Raw genomic sequence first — 22,600 nt, forward strand, 5'->3', positions numbered from 1 at the left:
CACTGGCTGGAGCGGACTCACTGACTGAAGCGGGCTCTGGAATGGACTCACTGACTGAAGCGGGCTCTGGAATGGACTCACTGACTGAAGCGGGCTCTGGAGTGGACTCACTGGCTGGAGTGGACTCACTGGCTGGAGCGGACTCACTGGCTGGAGCGGGCTCTGGAGTGGACTCACTGACTGGAGCGGGCTCTGGAGTGGACTCACTGACTGGAGCGGGCTCTGGAGTGGACTCACTGGCTGGAGCGGACTCACTGGCTGGAGCGGGCTCTGGAGTGGACTCACTGGCTGGAGTGGACTCACTGGCTGGAGTGGACTCACTGGCTGGAGTGGACTCACTGGCTGGAGTGGACTCACTGGCTGAAGCGGGCTCGGGCTGTTCTGAGTGCATCCTCCAGGCACGCAAGACAGCCAAAATATAAAAAGTGAAGACAGCCCTCCTGGCCATCACGGGACTGACAGGGAGAGCATGCGAGACTGGAGTGGACTCACTGGCTGGAGCGGGCTCTGGAGTGGACTCACTGGCTGGAGCGGGCTCTGGAGTGGACTCACTGGCTGGAGCGGGCTCTGGAGTGGACTCACTGGCTGGAGCGGGCTCTGGAGTGGACTCACTGGCTGGAGCGGGCTCTGGAGTGACTCACTGCTGGAGCGGCTCTGGAGTGGACTCACTGGCTGGAGCGGGCTCTGGAGTGGACTCACTGGCTGGAGCGGGCTCTGTGACTCACTGGCTGAGCGGGCTGGAGTGGCCACTGGCTGGAGCGGGCTCTGGAGTGGACTCACTGGCTGGAGCGGGCTCTGGAGTGGACTCACTGGCTGGAGCGGGCTCTGGAGTGGACTCACTGGCTGGAGCGGGCTCTGGAGTGGACTCACTGGCTGGAGCGGGCTCTGGAGTGGACTCACTGGCTGGAGCGGGCTCTAGAGTGGACTCACTGGCTGGAGCGGGCTCTGGAAAGGCCTCTGGGTTTTGGGGAATGGAAGCCTTCCTCCTCCTCTTCCTCCTTTTAGATGTGGGAAGCGGAGACTCAGTGCCAACCTCCTCTGAGGCCTCTGAAGCGGATTCACGGGCTGGGACGCACTCATGGACTGGAGCAGGCCTTGGAAAGGACACACGGGCTGGAGCGGGCACACGGGCTGGAGCGGGTGCTGGAGGTAGTCGAAGCGGCCCATTCCCACGCAGATGCAGGTAATTGGAGAAATTCCAAAAGTTTAACCCCCTTACCAGCTCCATCTCCCACTGCGGCAGAGGTCTATCCAGACAGTTATTAATAGTGTCTTTGAGGACCGTATCAGAGAGACCATACCCCTCCGCCCGTGACCAAAACTTCTGGACGAATGCCCGCACTCCCATTCTCCTCTGGCGGAGAGTCGCCAAAAGGGCCTGAGCCTCCTCAGCCCCCACTGATGACCGGAGTCTCCTGCTGCTGGATCCTTGCATAGTGGTGGTTCGTTCTGTCACGGGTGCACAAGAACAAGATGTAACAGATCCAAGTGCAGCATAAGTATTTATTGGGAGTCCAGAAACGTAATCCAAGGCAGGCAAGAGGTCAAAATCCAGGTAATCAGTCCACAAAACAACAAGCCAGAGATATAAACAGTGCACGTAACAAATACAACGAACCACAACCAGGGACAGACACAACTGAGATTAAATAGACAAACACTAATTAACAAACACAAAACAGCTGGGTGCAATGATGAATGGTAATAAGTCCAGGGAGTGTATATGGGAAATGTAGTTCATGAAATGAGTGAAACAATGAGTCCGGGAAGGAGTGCCCTCTAGAGGCTGAAGGCACTCTCACAGGTGATCGTGACAATTTCATATAAAATTTGAAAATATTATTTGAGCATTTTGGATAATGTAAAATTCTATAACTTAAGTTCACTTTTTTATTTATTTTTTTTCCACTTCGACAATGATCTGCTAAGTGTCGTCTTTAAAAAAAAAAAAAAAGATGAAACTGAAGTCTGAGCTCCAAAGCATTCAAGAATTGTCATTTTCAGGTCAATGCTCAAAAAGTGCATAAATGGAATATAACTACTGCATAGATATAATTTAGTAAAATAAAATCCACTAAAAATATCCTGTACCACATACTTGGTTTCTTGAATTTTTGTCCTGTAGAATATTTAAGCACCCTAAAAACAAAATACAACTGCAATTAATTACAGAGAATATATATTTTATTTGATTAGTTTTATGGGTTTTTACTCAATTGGATATATAAAGTAAAAAAAGAAAGCACTAAGAACGCAATAAAAAAATAAATAAATAAATAAAATAAAAAAAATCAGTGATGGAGGAGGAAGAGAATGTAAAACTATGTAAAAATAAAGACATCCAGTAGCATCAGGTATGAATCTCTGTTGTTGTAGCATTTCCTCAATTGTATAACACTTTGGATTACAGCATTTACTACATATAAAATGTAAATGCCATGACGACTAAAGACAAAAGCATATTCAGGACAACGACACTACCTAAGACACAACATCCATACAACACTGATTTCCTTTGCACCTGAGCTGGCAAGACAAGTGGAACTACTTTGTACTCTCCGCTTCAATGAGCTGACATATGTTTGAGTTGTTTATCTATTCAAAAGAAAAAGTCAGAAGTCTAGTTTACTTCCCAGCTCTAACTTTGAGCCAGACTTTGTGAAACTACACAGGAGATGATGCCTCCCACTGCTCGCCTTTCAAAACACTGCTGACAGCACAATGTGGAAGTTGGAAGAGATCAATGTGGGTACCTTCGGAAACCTATACCGTTGGACATCTGTTTGTCCTTCATCTCTGGCCAAACGTTGCCCATTCATCAGCAACACAGTGGCAAGGGGAATGGGGTGTCATGTTGAGACCTTGTACTGTCTCACTGTTGACAGCGGAATGTATTCAAACAGAATGACAGTTACTGAAGTCAGCTAACATACTGCAAAATATTCTTCTTCAGGATTAAAATGCATTAAAAAGCATTCTATTTTTAAAAAAGCTAATTATCCAAACATCCAACAATATAGAAGCTTGTTTCCACCACTGAATAAAAAATAAAAGAGGTAATTGCAACTTTTTATCTTACAATGACTTTAATCTTACTGACTTTTTTTTCCTAGTCATTGCGAGTTTACATCTCACAATACTGATTTTTTTCCCCTTCAGAATATATAAAGTTGCAAGAGTTATAAAGTCATAACTGTGAAACAATTATCTTTCAAATTACTTTATCCGTGGTGGAAACAAGCTACCATACAAGAACATGAAAAATAAAATGAGACTTTTTTCAGAGAATACACAGTGATTAAATTTGTCGGAAACACTTTAAAATAGGGAACAGATCTAAACTATTAACTACAACTTTTCCCTCAATAAACTCCTAATTTACTGCTTATTAATAGTTAGTAAGGTAGTTGTTAAGTTTAGGTATTGGGTAGGATTAAGAATGTAGAATAAGGTCATGCAGAATAAGGCATTAATATGTGTGTTTAATAAGTACTAATAAAAAGCCAATATTCTAGTAATATGCATGCTAATAAGAAACTAGTTAAAAGGCCCTAAAATAAAGTGTCATAGTCAATCTATGGTCTCACTACAGGCAAAAAAAATAAATAAATAAATAAAATTTCAAGCACTGGTCAGTTTTGAGATTTTGGGTTGTGTTGGGCTCTTTCATAATTCATAATGTGTTATTGTTAGTGGAAAGAAAGCATGCACAATTTACTTTTAAAGGCCAGATTTACTAATAGTTTGCAAACCGTCTTTTGCCATTACAAAACTACTGTCAGGATTTACTAAAGAAAAAAAAAAAAATAGCACTGAAAAGGTATGGACAGTTATTTTTGCAGCTGACCTTATTGCATATGCATTTGTAGGAGTTTCCCTTTCAGACGCAAAATTTATGGAAGAAGAGTTTTTAAATGATTCATGAAAGGTGATTTACTAAGGTTTGCGCTAGTCAATTTTTTTTTTTTTTGCAATCACCCAAAAAACGTGTCTTAAACCAGACGCTAATATGCCTTGATCTTGGTAGATTGCATTGGTCATTATGGAAATGATCAGGCTGCATCGGTGTTCTTTAATTTACATGTCATCAGTATATCACATGCAGAACATTCCACTCCCATCTGTACTTTTTTGGAATTGCGCTCTCACGCTAATTTGCCCTGTTTAGTAAATCTGGCCCTAAAAGTTTATTTTATTGCACTTTATTTGCGTCTGTACATGCTGGGTTGTTTTAAGTCTGGGTCAAATATGGACAAGCCTAACCGTTGGGTTTAAAAAAAAAAAAAAATCTAAACCAATGGTTGGGTTTGTCCATATTTGACCCAAACATGGGTTTGAAACAACCCAGCATGTACACATCATTTTATTCATAAAAGACCTTTTTTTCTTTTTTTCTTTTCAGGCCATTTATAGAATGATAAAACTAGATATCATATATATATTTTTTTTATTTATTTTTTTTTTTACCCGATTCACCTCGATTGTCTTAGCTTATATTAAAATATTATTTTTCATTTTATATTTTTGGCAGTACAGGGAAAGCAACATTGCAATGGCCATTAAAATCTGACGAAACCGTTGTTTCTGTGTTGAATCTGTTGTTTTTAATATGTTGTGATCTAGTAAACATGGTCCGAAGTGTCATAATATTTCCAGTGGGCAAAACATACACTAAGTAAGTGATGTGGGTGACAGTCAAACCGACTAACCGACTTCACATCGGTGAATGAAGAATGTGCGTATGCATTCACAGTGCGACTCACCGCTAAATAAATAAACACAATGTACTGTCTAACAAAAGAAACTGAATGCTAATAGTCTAGCGCGTGCATGTGTTATAGACAGATGACAGGAGTTTATGCCTGTCTGCTCTAATACCTAGCGGCACATCCTCCATCTTAAGAAATGCGACATTCCCCTGAAAATTGTTGCAGCTCCTCCGCAGCATGTCATCCGCACGTCAGCTCTCCCAATCAGCTGTCACGCTGTGAATTGGAGGTTTTAAGTTACAGATCACTTCTGAATCCTAGCACACGCGTGACGTGCATCCCTATGCCCCTACGCTGCCTCTGCCAAGGAGCGTCAAACAAACACACAAACATCCGCTTGCTGAATTCTGACGAGCCGTCCCCGCCTCCTCCTCCTGAGAGAACCAGGGGAAGACGGTGAATGGGAGAGACAGAAAGCCCTTTAGGAAATTCTTTTATACTATTGACGCTAGGAACAATACTGTAGGAAGTAGAACTGAGTACTTGTCAGCAGATCCCAATCAATCATGAGACAAGTGAAAACACAGTGCGTCCACATAAGAACAGGTAAAGCTGAACAAAACAAAACAAAACAAAACAAAACAAAACAAAACAAAACAAATCGGCCACATCTCTGGCTACAACTGTTCTCTGAGGGGAAAGAGTGATTCCAATGAGGAATAACAACATAAAGCTGTCTTTAAAAGAGAAACCGTGCTGGACTTCAATTGTTTTTTTTGTTTTGTTTTTGTTTTAAAAAATAAACATAGTTCTAGCCTTAAAATCACATTTGAAGACGTAAAACAGTGTTCTCGGACATGCGGCCACGAGTGGCTTATTGCTTTCATAAAAAAAAATCTGCAGTTAAAAAGACACCAATGTTCAATAAAGAGTTACATTTAATAATAATAACAAACAATTCTTCTGCCAAGTATCATAAGTCATTAGAACGACCACAGGGACCACTTATACTGTAGTTGCCAAGAAACACAGTATCATAGCACATTGATATAAGCTGTCTCAATCCATCTCTAGTACAATAGTATTTGTTGCACAGGGAGTCAGTCATGTTTAGTTCTATTGTTAAAATAGTTCAAAGCACCGAAACATCTCCTAGAAATTCACAGAATGCATCGTAAAACAACAGTGAGCATCAACTCTTCACTATATTTACACCAATGTCGTGCAAAATGTATTCCCTCACAGAATCCTATCCTTCCTCAATGCTGTTAGCACTATGCTAAGCTATTAGCAAAACCGGAATGCTTCTGAAAACAGACACAACTGAAATGTTTCAGTAATATGTCATGCGTTATATTTAATTTAAAATACACAAACATGTTTTCATAAATAATTACAATGTAACTCTATAATTAATTAAAAGTTGTCTCGGCCAATGAAATAGCTTTGATGAGGAAGAGTCATATGATTCTGCAGGGGAAAGAATCTTGCTTGACAACAAAACACTACAGCTGTTTGAAATATAATTACAACGTTAACAGCATCAAACATTCAAATTAATGCCACTATTACAATTAAATTAACACCCAAACTATATTGAGCAGATACAATAAAACATCTAGCTTCCAATGTGTTACCCTAATACTTATATATTAGTGTGCCAAGTTTATAGAATGAGCTTTGACCTTTATGTTGCTTGGAAACCATGAACAGCCTATGGCTAATCTAAATGGTTATTATACATAAATATAACACTAGTCTTGAATAATGCTGCTATTTCTGCCATTTTACAAAAGTTTTCACTTTGTGCATAGCAACATCTCGTAATAATGGTTAAAGGTCCCGTTTTTCGTGGTTTTTTGAAGCTTTGATTGTGTTTATAGTGTGCAATATAACATGTGTTCATGTTTCGTGTGTAAAAAAACACAGTATTTTTCACATAATTTACTTATCTGTATACCGCTGTTTCCACTGTCATAAAAACGGGCTGATGACTTCCTTGTTCTATGAAGTCCCTCCTTCAGAAATACGTAACGAGTTCTGATTGTGCCAGCGGTTCCTGTGTTGTGATTCGACAGCAGCTTAGCGAACCTTGCCCGGAAAGGTCACGCCTCTTACCATAATGTGGAGATGCACGCGCTCAGTGTTATTGTAAACATGTCTTTAATTTTACCCTATCAATTTGAGCCGGAATCAGACCCGGTGATTGGACTGCAGGATGAAAATAACAGTGTTTCGACGACATGGCGACAAACACACTCTACAAACGCAACTCTTGTGTATTCCTGTGGGCGGAGGTTAGTCAAAAAACTGTTTTAGTGACGTCATTAAAGAAGGAAGTAGAGGGATGTAGTCCAAACTGGCCGTTCGATGTAGGCGACTTCTGTTAAATAAAATATCGCTTGGCATTGAACTTTGAGCTTTAAAATTTTACAGATTTTATTTATACTCTAACAACAACATTACACACTAACTAAAGTTTGAAACATGGGATCACGAAGAACGGGACCTTTAAATCACTGTAAAGCAAAGGATTGTGACTTTATTATTAAATAAGATCAGGGTTCTAAATTAACACCCGCCAACTCGCCAAAAAAGGGGGTTAAAATTCATTTTGGCGGGTGTTAATAAAACTTACTAGCCAGTTTGGCCGGTGATGCCCCCGTTTTATAGCTCGTTCAAAATAACTGTCACTGCTACACTTGATCGCGTGCACGCCGCTACTTCATGAAGAACGTAACCTGGACCAGAGCAGAGCGCCATTATCATCAGTTATCAAAAGAAACATCGCTATTGGTTTAAACTTTTAAGGTAACGTAGTAACATACTATTCATGTTAAATTAAAATAATACGGTTATGTGTTTTATAACAGAGCTTAAACAAGGTGTGGGATTGTTTTGGACTATTTAAACGTCCTCAGTCACAAAGCAGAAATTTGCTCACGCGTCTTAACTGTATCACGAGGTGAAGGTACACTCAGATATGAATAAATAAAACAATTATAATAAAATAATAATACACTTGCAACTTAGTGCTTAAAATGAGTCTAAAATGCAGAATAATAGTTAAAAATAGTTAAAAGTTTAAAAAGTTCTAATTTCTGTACAGTAGCCTATAAACAGCTCATGAAAATGAAAATATTAAATTCAATAATAAATGTTAAAAATATTAAATTAATAAAATAAATAAAAATATTGATGATAACTTTTTTAGTTAGGCTTGGTTAACAGTGTTATTGTTTTTTGGTGAATTGTATTAAAACCAGACCAAAAGTCCTAATAATAAAATTAAAGTAGTCTCAACTTATTAGGGTTTATTAACTTATTAACAATTAAAAAACAAAAACATTCAAAAATGTATTGTCCCCTTTTTTTTATTAATAGTTAATAACAAATGAGATTTCGGTGATATTTTGACCACTCAAATAGGAAATGTCCATTTCAGAAATCTGGTCACCTTAGCATATACGTGAAAGAAAAAACAATAAACTTAGAAAGTTACCAGCCACATTGGCTGGTGATCAAAAAAGTTAATTTAGAACCCTGAATAAGATTATAAAAATATTATTTAACTACATTTGTTGAAGAGGACTGGCATGCTTTTTACATTTTCAACCTTCTTTAGTGTGAATTGCTGCTGTTTAAGCATGGGAAAGTGTCTGCAAAGCTACAAAGCACAAAGTCTACTCCAAAGGGAGTTATTCTCTATATCAGTAAACATGGTTTCTGAACCCCCTGAAATGCCTAAACTGTAGTCGAGTTTTTGTCCATGAAAATATGTCACAATATTTCTCATTTAAATAATTCCTGCACCAAGGCATCCACCAAATAAATCATAAAAAAAAAAAGGGGGGACAAGGCCTGGTTCTGTTGCGTTAGCAGTGTTGAAACTCGTGGTTATGATAAAGTGGCACGACATTTCCAAAACACGCTCCAAGCGGTTGACCAATCACAACACAATAGGCCAGCTGACCAATCAGAGCACATTGTGCTTCAGGGGCTTCATAGAGACCGTAACTAAACACAGCGTTACTGAACAATGTCAAATATGTGAAAAATAAGGTGTTTTTTGAACATTCAAGTATGAAAACCTTTTCTGAGACACCAAAAGCAAAATCAAGACTTTCCAAACTAAGCCAGCAATTCATGATACACAGTACACTAATGCAACAGAACTAGCTCTGTTCATGATATGGGCAGAAGACATTTTGAAAATTGCCTTGAAGGAAGCCCTTGTATTTTGTTACTACACTACAGAAGAAGAAAGAGCATCATATCTTGAAAGCATCCTTTATAGGCACTCCTATTCTCCAGTGCCATTTTATAAATGCTGCAGGTCAGCCGGCTTTATTGTCAACCTCGAAAAGAGTGTGGAGCGGGTCTACCTGTGGCAGGATCCACATCACGCTCGATCAAGTGCTGATCCTGGTGAACCCATTCGCCATTGCACTTGAAGTAGATCTGAGTGGCAGGGGTCGAGCGGCAGGTGAGGGTCACAGGCTTGTTCTTAACGATATAAACATCATCAGGCTCCACCAGGAAGTGTGGCAGCAGGTCAGAGAAGGCCGCAGGAAGTGGATGCGTTACAGTGGCCGCGTGCTCTCCACCTGTGAAAGCAAGCGAGATGAAAAACTTCAGAAACAGGTTGTGGTTTGTTCAGATGCCTAAAACCTTTTAGTAGCGCAAAGAGATAATGAGTGAATCGGATTTAATTTCACACTCCGAACCCCGTGAGCGGACAGATTGCTTTTGACACGCACCTGAGTGCAATGCTAATCCTGTGCATCCGTATTTAGTAGTATACAAATAATCTGCCAACCACAGCTGACAAAACGTCTCCGCTACAGCAGGTCTGAGAAATAATGCTAATGATGTGGTGTTAAACGGGCTTGCTTTGTGGCAAATAGGTTTGTATTTCTAAGGTTTGCTTCCTGAGTGGAATTGGTTTGTATTCTAAGACAAAGAGGCTTTGAATGGGCTGATCGAGTGGGTGGGCTGTGATGTCAGGAGATGGTGAAGGGTTAACTCATGAATATTAATTAGGTTGCAGTGACTGGCTAGGTTTGATAAATAATGTAAACAACTTACATCACCAAGAAGAACTGATCTGAAATGTAATTTAAATAATTTAACATCAAATTATGTTAAATGCAAAAAACTTGATATCAAACTCACTATGAGAAATACACAAATGCAAGCCCAATACAGTCAATATTTTCAGTGATTTTCTTTCTTATTTGCCAGAGACCCCAAAAAGTAAAAATAATCACAGGAATTTAAAAACGAACCTATTATTTCCCATTCAACCTCTGATCTAATAAAAAGCTTTCATACTATATTTTAATCATAGAGTAGACAATTTTTCATAAATGAGATTTAATTTTAGTGCATTAATGTATCAACAAAATGTATCATGTGAAAATGTATTACATTTCTTCATATTTTTACACTTGGAGTCTCTCAGACCTGGAGTATTATGAAGGTCATATGATTTTAAATATTAAAAATGCTTTATATCTCAGATTTAAATATATATTTAGATTTATAATAGACTTAAATAATCAGAGTTAAATATCAGTCAGTTTCAAGACAAAGTTCAGTTGTTTAGACTTAAAAATGGTTCAAACCCCCCTGGACAGAGTCTTATTCTATTGTTCTATTACAAATAAATTAACCGCCAAATATACTGAGCAGATAAAACAAACAGAAAAAGATTAAAGGATTTGATAACAGTAACAAATGTGATAACAGTAGATAACAGCTTTAGTTTGACTCCAGCAAAAACACAATGTAGAAAATAACATCAATAACATTTTCAGCGTGTAAAAATTAATTACATTTAATTGTATTTCTTCACCTAGAGTCTGAGACCTCATATAGTTATGTATTTTTTATGAAGGACATAGGATGAAATATTTTACAAATCAGTTCTTACAAGATGAAAAAAATGTCATTTTGAGATACTAAAAAAGTTCTTGCAGTGTATTTATAACAGATTTAAAGGATCAGAGTTAGATATCAGTCAATTTCAAGTTCTATTATCAGTTGTTATGGGCTTAACAAAAAGAGGTTAAAGAGCCCCTATATAGTGTCTTATTTTCTCTTGAAAGAGACATATGCTACTATATTCCACCACACACACAAAAACAATGTGTGTGGGTTAGAGAGTGAGTCCCCTTGTTAACAGGCCGAGTAAAAAGCTTCTGAGTAGTATGGCCTTGTCAGTGTTTGCCTACAGCGGTGCTGAATCCCATCTCTACTCTCTCTGCTGTTAATCACAGCCTTTTAAGATCAGAGCTGATGGACTGCAGGCCATAAATCCCTCTTGCTGAATGACCACGGCACTTCAAAACATGCTCGGCGGGCCCTGTATCCAGGGCTTTAACTCAACTCTTTATTACGCCCAGGCTGAATGCAGTGACGTGACTGCCAGCCATTCACTGACTGACGGCCGCCGTCGCATTAAACGTGAGACGACTGGCTTTTTATTCCGACGGCCCCCGGTAGCGCGACGCAATCAGGTGAGGAGTGCGTCCTGCTGTTTACGGATCAAAGATCTGGCTGACTTTGTGGGCGGAAATGTTTCTCCCCCGTGTGGATTTATGGAAGCAGCACAGAGGCGGTTGGATTCGTAAATGTGTGGAGATATTCAATGAGAAATCATCATTAATCAGAGCTTGGCCCTGCGACGGGAGGGAGAATGACTCTTTTGCGCGGCACGGAAACGAAGCGCTACTCTATCAGTAATTTTGTTGCTTCATTTGTTAGCTGCAATGTTTTTCTGGTCTTCGTAATTAAGAATGAATTGCTAATTTATCCTTTTCCGCCCACAATCCAGAGCAATCAAGCAGCCTCAGCTCACTGTTTACTCCCTCTTTATACTGGTGGTCCCACACCATTGTGCATCATACACAAACACAAACACTACATGTCTGATAGCCTTCAGGACTGAACTCATTTTTTAAAGTGATCACTTTTGATAATTAGTTATTCCCTCGGCATGTTTCTCTTTACAGTGTTTTGTTCTGTTTGACTGTTTTTAGGCCCCATGGAAATGCTTGTTCAAATAGCTGTGAACCATAACTTGCTTGCATATAGATTAGATTCAAAGCAAATCAACAAAATCAACAAAACTCCAATTTTGATTTCATGAGGAAAGGGGGGAAAAAAAGAAAAAGAAAACTAACAACCTTGGAATGCTTGCCCAGGGGCACATTATCAGGAAAACACCATCTTGTTTGGAAAAGGGCCAGATCAGGGCGCGAATGACATTACATTATATTAGATTGCAAGTTTAGAGTGTGTATTTTCATCTACTGCCACAAAAACAGGTCGCATCCTGCTGAGGAGGTAACCATAGCAATGACAGGCTGCTTAAATGCTTTCGGTGAGGATTAGTTTGGAATGGTACATCAAGAAAACATAAGTAGCCAATGTTATAGATTTACATTTCACAGGCTGGTTTTGTTTAAAATCTCTCTATAGTCAATAATTTTATCCCTTACAACTCATCTTTGATCACAAAAATTACATATTTAAACATTTTTTCCTGTGAAAAAAAAAAATTCTTCATGTCTTAAAATAGCTTAAATGTAACTCTACACCCTTGTCTCATTTAAAGGTGCCCTAGATTCAAAAATTGAATTTATCTTGGCATAGTTAAATAACAAGAGTTCAGTACATGGAAATGACATACAGTGAGTCTCAAACTCCATTGTTTCCTCCTCCTTATATAAATCTCATTTGTTTAAAAGACCTCCGAAGAACAGGCGAATCTCAACATAATACTGACTGTTACGTAACAGTCGGGGTGTACGCCCCCAATATTTGCATATGCCAGCCCATGTTCCCAACATTATGAAAGGGATTACACGTCTGGATGTGCACAGCTGAATCATCAGACTAGGTAAGCAAGCAAGGACAATAGCGAAAAATGGCAGATGGAGCAATAATAACTGACATGATCCATGATATCATGATATTTTTAGTGATATTTGTAAATTGTCTTTCTAAATGTTTCGTTAGCATGTTGCTAATGTACTGTTAAATGTGGTTAAAGTTACCATCGTTTCTTACTGTATTCACGGAGACAAGAGCCGTCGCATTTTCATTTTTAAACACTTGCAGTCTGTATAATGCATAAACACAACTTCATTCTTTATAAATCTCTCCAACAGTGTAGCATTAGCCGTTAGCCACGGATCACAGCCTCAAACTCATTCATAACCAAATTTAAACATCCAAATAAACACTGTACTTACGCGATTAGACATGCTGCATGACGAACACTTTGTAAAGATCCATTTAGTGGGTTATATTAGCTGTTTGAACTTTTTTTATGTTGTTTAAGGCAAGCGCGAGCTCTTGGGGCGTGGAGCACGAGATTTAAAGGGCCACACACCCTGAATCGGCTGAATCGGCTCATTTATAATGATGTCCCAAAATAGGCAGTTAAAAAAATGAATAAAAAAAAAATATATGGGGAATTTTGAGCTGAAACTTCACAGACACATTCATGGGACACCTTAGACTTATATTACATCTTTTAAAAAAAAGTTCTAGGGCACCTTTAATATACATGGATCAATGAATAAGCAAATTAGCCCCGCCTCCACTCGCTCACGCCAGCTCAGAGATCCACTCGGTCAACTTACTAAGGTTAAACGCTGCACCATAGTATCGCTCTTTACAACGTTAAACATATAACGATAATTAACATGATTAGTCTTTTGCTTGACTGGATTATTGTTGCTAATGTTACACAAACCATGTTCCCGTTCGCCATGTCAGAGTCAGACAGCTGCTTTCTAACAATGAGTATCCTACAAATGCTTTGAACAACTCAGAGCATTGGTGGAGAAAGATATATAATTCATCAACGTTGTAACATACATCATACACCTGCCATATTGCTAAATCTACATGACTTTTTATATCAACAGAAAAATATATACTCCCTGCTAGTTCGCTGTTAATGACATGCTAAAGCCCATCGGCATGTTGACGTGATTGGCTACACGGTAAATTGACGTCACAGGCACCAGCAATTTCAAACTGCAGGTTTGAGACCGTTGAGAAAATACTCAGCAATGGTGTTTACATATGAATTTGCACATGGTTTGTCTTAAAGCATATTAAAAACACCACATAGACATATAAATAACATTATAAACTTGATTTTCACCACAGGGGGTCTTTAAGACTTTAAGAGAGCTAAAGTTTTGGGACGCCAAAATTGTGTTGAGTGAGATGGCATTGTGTTGAGGGCATGCCACCGAACCCCCCTTAGCAAACTCAATTTTGGGATCTTTGTATAAAACCCTGTGTACGACACTTGCATACACACACACACACACACACACACACAAACAAACACACTTCAAAAACAAAAAATCACTTACAGCATCTTTAAGCAACTATAAGCCTTCCTAGAAGGAGGTCACAAGGTCACATTCAGATAATTAAGCTAATTTTTGTGGACTGTGATATTCACAAAAATAATTATCAATAGCTGGAAGACTGCCGTTTATGACAATTTCTATCACAACGGGCTTGTGGCACAGAGCACAAAAAGCACATCTCTACTAATGAAACACCAAAGCTAACACTGACCTTTCCGGCAACTTTCTCATCTCCCCTGCAGAAAACCACAACCCGGGTCACGCAGGTAGCATTAGCCCAAGTAATAAACGTCAGCCTCCACACAAAAGACATTACCCAGCCGTGCCGGCCCTGCGCAACACGTCATAATAATGCTGCTCTGCTCATTTCCTTTTGTCATTTTACGTGGTGTGCTGACTTGCTAATTCATCAGGGTGAAATACAGTGAAGAGCGACGCTACGGCTATTGAACCTCCGCTAATGTATCGTGTACGTGTTAAACTCTTAATAAAAACTAAATGTTGTGTGTCCAATGAAGGACATACATCACTTTCCAGTTTCGCCCCCCTCTGTTACATTACATTTTGTGCTACGACAGACAAGTAATTTATCTTACAGGGACATTCATTTATTAAAAACATGCTCAGATGAATTGGGAATTCAAGCCGTCCTGTTACAAGCAAAGGATGGTGCAATCAAGGCAATTATTGCAGGTCAAAATGGCTTTTTTTCTGCTGATGTAAGACCGGGTGCCCACGGGATGTGGTCCGTCTAATGAGCCTTAATTTGGCACCGTGATGATGGCCATTAGCTCCTCATGGTGACCTTTTCTACAACATGAGAGCTTGGTAAACCAGCAGGCTGAATCTGTCCAGTTGGGCTCTATAAAGAGTGCAAGACTGAGGTGAGATATGACTATCATAAATTAGGTTTCAAACTATTCATGACTGTCCACATCTGTTTTTCAGACCAGTCTCAAGGGTTTCAGCTGTATTGGACAAAATAGAGATGATTGTTTTTTTTCCCCAGCATTTCAAAGTATTGCAATATTTTATCCTCACAATACCGAAATGATATTCTCACAACAAGAATCCATCTTTCCCCCTCATAATATAGTTATTTATTTATTTAGACATCGACTGCTAAGCCAAGATGAACAATTCCCATGATATACTTTTTCTAAGATATATTTTTGGCTGTACTGCCTTTATTATGGAGGACAGTTCAGAGAGAACTGGAAACAACCGGACAGGAGAGAGGAGAATGGCATCGAGAAATGACCAAGAGTCCGGACTCAAACTCAGGTTGCCCGAAGCACTATTGCTCCATATGTCAGAATCATATTATTTTTACTCGAATGTGCCAATGCTCTACGCTATTTCGAAGGCCCAGCAATAAAGTAAAGCAGGAAATTCAGAACTAGTTGCACAATCAGAAAAGTAAAATATAAAATATAATTTTTGAATTGCAATAAAAACTGAATTTTATCAGACATTAAGATATCAATAGAATAAGAAATTCACTCTTTACAAGTAATGAGTTACTTCGAATTAATAAAATAAATAATAAATGCATAAATGAATGGAATTTTTTTTGAGATACCTAAAACATATTATATGTTACTAATATATATTAATATAAAAAAGAATTCTACCATGTAAAAAAAGAGGGAAAAAAAATCTTAAAATGAAACACTGCATTACTTGAGGTACAATGCAAATGTAATGAGTTATTTTGACAGCTTCCAACACTTACAGTGGATTCCCACATGCTGCATCCACATAAGAAAAGTTTTAATTTATTTTATGGATCTGTTTTAGGTGGATGTGTCAAAACGCAAAACTGAATAAAGGAACATTGTTGTAATTCAACATAAACAAAAGGAATTAAAGCTACAATATGTCAGATTTTTGCAGTAAAATATCCAACAACCACTAGTCCAGTGTTATATATTTTGTTCAGTTGAGTACTTACAATATTCCAAATGTTTCCAACTATTTGTAAATCGTGAGAAAATCGCAATTTTAAAGGTGCCATCGAATTGAAAATTGAATTTACCTCGGCATAGTTGAATAACGAGTTCAGTACATTGAAATGACATACAGTGAGTCTCAAACTCCATTGTTTCCTCCTTCTTATATAAATCTCATTTGTTTAAAAGACCTCAGAAGAACAGGCGAATCTCAACATAACACCAACTGTTCGGGGTGTACGCCCCCAATATTTGCATATGCCAGCCCATGTTCCCAACATTATGAAAGGCATTACACAAGGGCAGCCAGTATTAACGTCTGGATGTGCACAGCTGAATCATCAGACTAGGTAAGCAAGCAAGAACAATAGCGAAAAATGGCAGATGGAGCAATAATAACTGACATGATCCATGATATCATGATATTTTTAGTGATATTTGTAAATTGTCTTTCTAAATGTTTCGTTAGCATGTTGCTAATGTACTGTTAAATGTGGTTAAAGTTACCATCGTTTCTTACTGTATTCAAGGAGACAAGAGCCGTCGCTATTTTCATTTTTAAACACTTGCAGTCTGTATAATTCATAAACACAACTTCATTCTTTATAAATCTCTCCAACAGTGTGTAATGTTAGCCTTAGCCACGGAGCACCATCAAACTCATTCAGAATCAAATGTAAACATCCAAATAAATACCATTAGTTACGCGATTAGACATGTTGCATGACGAACACTTTGTAAAGATCCATTATGAGGGTTATATTAGCTGTGTAAACTTTGTTTATGCAATGATAGAGTCGAGACCTCTGGGGGGGCGGAGAGCGAGAGCAATTAAAGGGGCATCAGCCCTGAATCGGTGCATTTCTAATTATGCCCCAAAATAGGCAGTTAAAAAAATTAATTAAAAAAAAATCTACGAAGGCACCTTTAACCAAGGATACGAGACGTGTCTGTGAGTCACCTGTCAATGGCGTCATATCCACGTTACCCTCGGCTTCCGGTTTTAATTCGTAGAAACCATGGAAACACTAATGATATTTTAATATATTACATGTTTTATTAGACAAGGGAACAACTGTTTGGTTACATTTATAGACCAAAAACAAATTATTGTTATATAGCTCACTAGTCTAGTCTTATTGTTTAAATCTAGTTTTCTTGATATTCCAAGAGTACCATGCTTTTACCAAGCCTCAGAGAAAAACACTATTTTGTCAAATAGCGAATAATACAGCGGTGCCGGCGACTGCGTCATAATAAAAGTTCCGCTGCTCACGAGGCATGTGTCGCGTTCATCTCTCATTAGCAATCGCTCCAGCAGCCTCGTTCAACTCCAACAGCACTCGGCCCAGCTCTGCTTCATACTACAGTAACATTAATAATCTCATCCATGAACATGATTTCTGCCCGAGTCCCATCCAGATTCTTTTCCACTGGCTGTGAGGTGAAGACGACATTTCCCAAGATTCTGCGCTCAAACTCGGCGTCATCAAGCTACGCCTTTGTTTTTACTAGGCGACCTCTAGCGGCAAAAAATATAAATATTGTAGCTTTAAGTAGGAGGTAAAACCACCCTTCCCAAATTACTAGCTTGAAAATGGGCCTGTTCCAATACCCGCACTTGCTGTCTTGTCCCAGGTCTGAAAAATGCCAAAGCTCAGTGCCCTTAAAGCACACTATATTCACAGTATTTATAACACTTCGGAGCAGTATTTGAGGCTAAGCATATCCCATCATTCATCATGTTCAGGGACTCATGCGCCCTGAAATTGTGTGACTTAGAGGAAAGCTTTCATATAATTTGGAAGTAAACTAAAATGTTGCACATTTTCCTGATACAGAGATGAGTATGTGCATTTTGTAAAATGTAAACTGCTTTTTATTACTTAATTGGATGCAAAACAATCCAAATTGTCTACTAAATAGACGTATTGAAAGTACTGAAAATCAAAATGCGTACATAAAGTTCTGTAAAAAAAACAACAACAAAAAAAACACCTTGCATTTTTACAACTTTTACCAACTACAAAAAAAATTGATTGGCTAATGCCAATATATTTAAACTGTATTCAAATTAATTTCACATTTGAGAACAAAAATCTGATGAGAACAGTTACACCACTGTGAAAGTTTTTTTTTTTTTTTTTAAATATTAAACAAAATTAGAATAAAAAAAGTCTAGCTCAATTAAGAGAAAAAAAATGAGTAGTCTTTTTCTTTGAAGACAGTAAAATTACAGGTCATGTCATCTGGCCATGTGTGACTTAGAAGTTGTATTTTTAAACAGCTGGCTCGGAGGAAGGTGCCTTTACATCCTAAATGGACAAAACTGCGTGGGAAGTTTCCACGTTCTGTTAACACACGTTCCAGCTCATGACAAAGTTAAATTCTTTATTCATGAGAGCATATTCTAGCCATGCAAAGCTTCAAATTAAAGTCATTCTGTAAGGCTGATTGATGAGCTTCCCACGCTTATGTTGTTATAGAGTTTAATATATTCATCACTCTCTTTGCACGCACACGCACACACACAAAGAAGAAGAAGAAAAACAACTGCCTGTCCATGCTTAACAGTCTCCTCATGGATCAGTGCACAAATGAAGTAAACACTACATAATGGTTAACATTTGAATTTGAAATCCGATATTACACACAACTAATATCTAATGGATACGATCTTGTGCGGAATCTGATAATGCACTTTCTCATCTCCGAACATTATATCAGCAAAGAAACAAATTTATGAGAGCGAGATATTTCTGTCACAGCCATAGAAATGTGTCAGCTCAATAAAAAAAAAAAACAACAAAAAAAAAAACTTAAATTACATTCTAATGCAAACGCCGACAGCGGTAGATGCAATTCATAATGTTCTCAAGCCGTGAATAATGAATCCAACTGAACAAATTCATTTAAATATACTGCATGAAAAGCATGCTTGTTTGTTATGTATCTCTCCAAGTACTGCCATGCCGAGTAAATCTTTGCAACAGCTGAACAATGACCAATCAAAAAAAAAAAAACACACTGCAAAGAACCAACGAAACCAATCGGAACCATGATCAGACCGCAGCTGCAAGACCCAGAGTGCACCATGAACAGAAGTCCAACATCAGCCAATAAACACCACCCCTCCACCGTTTCCTTTCTCTGATCTGATGTGCGACATGCTGGCATTTGACTTCACAGGCAAAATCTTCTGATAAATGGAACCAAACATGAAGACTTTATCAGCTAAATTGGAATAAATCGGCGTCGGACTGTAAATATGGTCTGGTTGTAGCACTGCACACAATGGCAGAAAAGGTCACGTAAGTTGCCACTCTTGCGTCGCCTGCCCTTTCCAAGCCAATTAAAGTCCTTTATCAGTTCTTTGTCCCTCAAGCAACGCATCATAGAGCAATCACTCAGCATAATTTAAAATCACAATGATGAACGGCAGCCGTAATGCATTTTATGATGTCATCACCTCTTTACAATGTCATCAGAAATTAATTTTATTAAAACGGCTATACAGATTATTAAGCCATTTCATGTGCCAGTAACTTAACAACATAACCATGGCGACGGTGGCGGATACAAAGTGTTGATACGGGTCTACATTCTGAAGGAAATTAATTTTCTCAATTCCATTTATCATTACAGCGGGGTCACAAAACAGGCATCTGCACTTCCAGGTTCTTCAAGCAAGAAGCTTTCAGCAGCACTGCATTTCTAATGATCTCTTGAGCATGAAATAATGCAATAAAGTTCATTGATTTAATTAAAGCTATTTTAAAGGGATTCCCATGCTTTAAAGTGAAGCTATATGCAGTAAATACATTGTAAAATCCATCAGTTGCTCTAACTAACACTTTTTAAGTTAACTTTACTTAAAGCCTTAACTTAATTGTAAAAATCTAGTAATCTGTACAATTCACATAATATGCCTTGTTCACATACTATGCCAAGTTAAGATTAATTGATTGGTTTGAGTGCCATTTTTTTCATGCAAAAAAGGCGGGGCAATTCTTAAGAGTTTTTAATCATTTCTTCCACTTTTGCATCTTTCTCTAGTTGCATCCACTTATTTCCCAAAGTCATCTTGAATGTTGAATTGTCAATACAAACTGAAAGTTTGAAAACATCACATAAGCTTCATAAAGTAATGTTGATTTTCCTAAAAGGTTTTTATTTGAACTCACCATAATGGTGATCAGTGTTCCCTTTGGTTGAGCGCCTTCATTTACATTAATTTGGTTGGGCACCTTCACTTATATTATTATATTATATTATTATTTATATTGCTTTTAACAGGTGACTTAACTTCTAACTATATCATTAAGTAGTCTATTTTTCCTGTTGGATAATGATTATTGCCAACACTTATGTCAGACACCTTGTGAAATTATTTAATAAGTTGATATTATTCCTTTATATTTGTGACAATATCTTGCTTAAGTCACACACAGACTTCAACATTCAGCATGCAAAAAACAATGGTAACAATTAAATTGTATTTAAGTTCTTTTTAGTTACTTGAACTTTTTTTTTTTTTTTTTTTTTTTTTTAAAGGTGCCATCGAACGTTTTTTTAAAAGATGTAATATAAGTCTAATGTGTCCCCTGAATGTGTCTGTGAAGTTTCAGCTCAAAATACCCCATAGATTTTTTTTAAATTAATTTTGTTAACCGCCTATTTTGGGGCATCATTAAATATGAGCCGATTTATGCTGTGCGGCCCCTTTAAATGCTGACGCTCCCCGCCCACGGAGCTCGCGCTTGCCTTAAACAGTGCCTAAACAAAGTTCACACAGCTAATATAACCCTCAAATGGATCTTTACAAAGTGTTCGTCATGCATGCGGCATGCATGCGTCGGATTATGTGAGTATTGTATACTGTTATATTGTTTACATTGATTCAGAATGAATTTGAGGCTGTGCTCCGTGGCTAACAGCTAATGCTACACTGTTGGAGAGATTTATAAAGAATGAAGTTGTGTTTATGCATTATACAGACTGCAAGTTTAATAATGAAAATAACGACGGCTCTTGTCTCCGTGAATACAGTAAGAAACGATGGTAACTTTAACCTCATTTAACAGTACATTAGCAACATGTTAACGAAACATTTAGAAAGACAGTTTACAAATATCACAAAAAATATCATGATATCATGGATCATGCCATTTTTCGCTATTGTTCTTGCTTGCTTACCTAGTCTGATGATTCGGCTGTGCTGCTCCAGACGTTACTGGCTGCCCTTGTCTAATGCCTTTCATAATGTTGGGAACATGAGCTGGCATATGCAAATATTGCCAGCTCATATTAATGATCCCGACTGTTACGTAACAGTCTGTGTTATGTTGAGATTCGCCTGTTCTTCGGAGGTCTTTTAAACAAATGAGATTTATATAAGAAGGAGGAAACAATGGAGTTTGAGACTCACTGTATGTCATTTCCATGTACTGAACTCTTGTTATTTAACTATGCCAAGATAAATTCAATTTTTCATTCGAGGGCACCTTTAAAGTAAGTCTAACTAATTATATTTTACAGTGTAGGCTGTTTCAATTTTATTCATTATTTGAATTAATTTTGTCTGACATAACAGGTCACAATAAATTGCAAAACTCGACGAATTTCCCACAAAAATAAATACATTAAAAAAAAAAAAAAAAGTAAAATGTCTTTATTTCTCAAATATAGCAGTATTTTCTTTTCACTAAATGTAAATAGTTGTTAGATAATATTTATAGCAAATATAATATTTATAGCAAATTCAAATATTTTCTTAATTTTTATTCAAAATGCCTCTCCAAGCTGATATGTAATGGAAAAAAGGAGAAGAATGAGTTTGGACTCGGGTTGGTTGTGTTAGCACCACCCATCTTACTCTCCACACCACTAATTATGTTATAAGCAGGATTTCTTTTGTAATTTATGTCTGGCTCAATCAGATAATGGTGGGCAGAGTTAGTGTAAATAGCCTCTGCCAACAAGCCAGGCTATTTGCACTCGGTGTAAATAGACACTCCATTATGTCATTAAATATTTTAATAATTTGTGTCATAATTTAATCAATTACTCTGCGATTAATTCATGTACCTCCTTGTAAATGCAAAAAAGTATTGAATTCTGGTGGGTGAGAACTGTGTTGTTTTTTAATGGTCCTAGTGATTGATAACAGATATTGGTATATAGGCAGCACAGTCTAGACAGGAAATGGTGTTGTCCGAGGCCCTGACTGATGCCTGTTTACCACCAGACAACAAATATTTGCTCTGCCATGAGTCCAGGTTTAGTGGAAATATTTCCAGCCACAGCATCTCTTCTCCCAAAAAGAAAACACAGCTGTTCACGTCACAGGCGACATACACCTCGGCTATGTGCCACATTCAGAAAATATTCTATTTTTTGCATCATGCACAAGGTACAGTTTTTGTCAAACGAGTGTCACTCACTAAAACTGAAAATGTTAAATCTCAAGGGGAGCATTCCTGGGGAAAAAATGTCACCAGTTGGGAATTGTAGAAAGTTCTACTTGGATATGTATAGG

At 37.9% G+C, this 22,600-nt stretch overlaps 1 protein-coding gene across 4 annotated transcripts in view; it reads right to left on the minus strand.

Annotated features, from left to right (window-relative positions):
* Window positions 1-22,600, minus strand: part of unc5a (unc-5 netrin receptor A) — a 263,498-nt gene that overhangs the window by 108,909 nt on the left and 131,989 nt on the right. For all 4 annotated transcript variants that reach the window (XM_048176234.1, XM_048176232.1, XM_048176231.1 and 1 more), the window contains exon 2: window positions 9,095-9,316. In XM_048176234.1, the coding sequence (XP_048032191.1) occupies window positions 9,095-9,316 (222 nt within the window). The remainder of the gene's footprint in view (window positions 1-9,094; window positions 9,317-22,600) is intronic.

Source organism: Megalobrama amblycephala, linkage group LG23 (genome assembly GCF_018812025.1).
Source record: "Megalobrama amblycephala isolate DHTTF-2021 linkage group LG23, ASM1881202v1, whole genome shotgun sequence".
Classification (NCBI taxonomy): Eukaryota; Metazoa; Chordata; class Actinopteri; order Cypriniformes; family Xenocyprididae; genus Megalobrama; species Megalobrama amblycephala.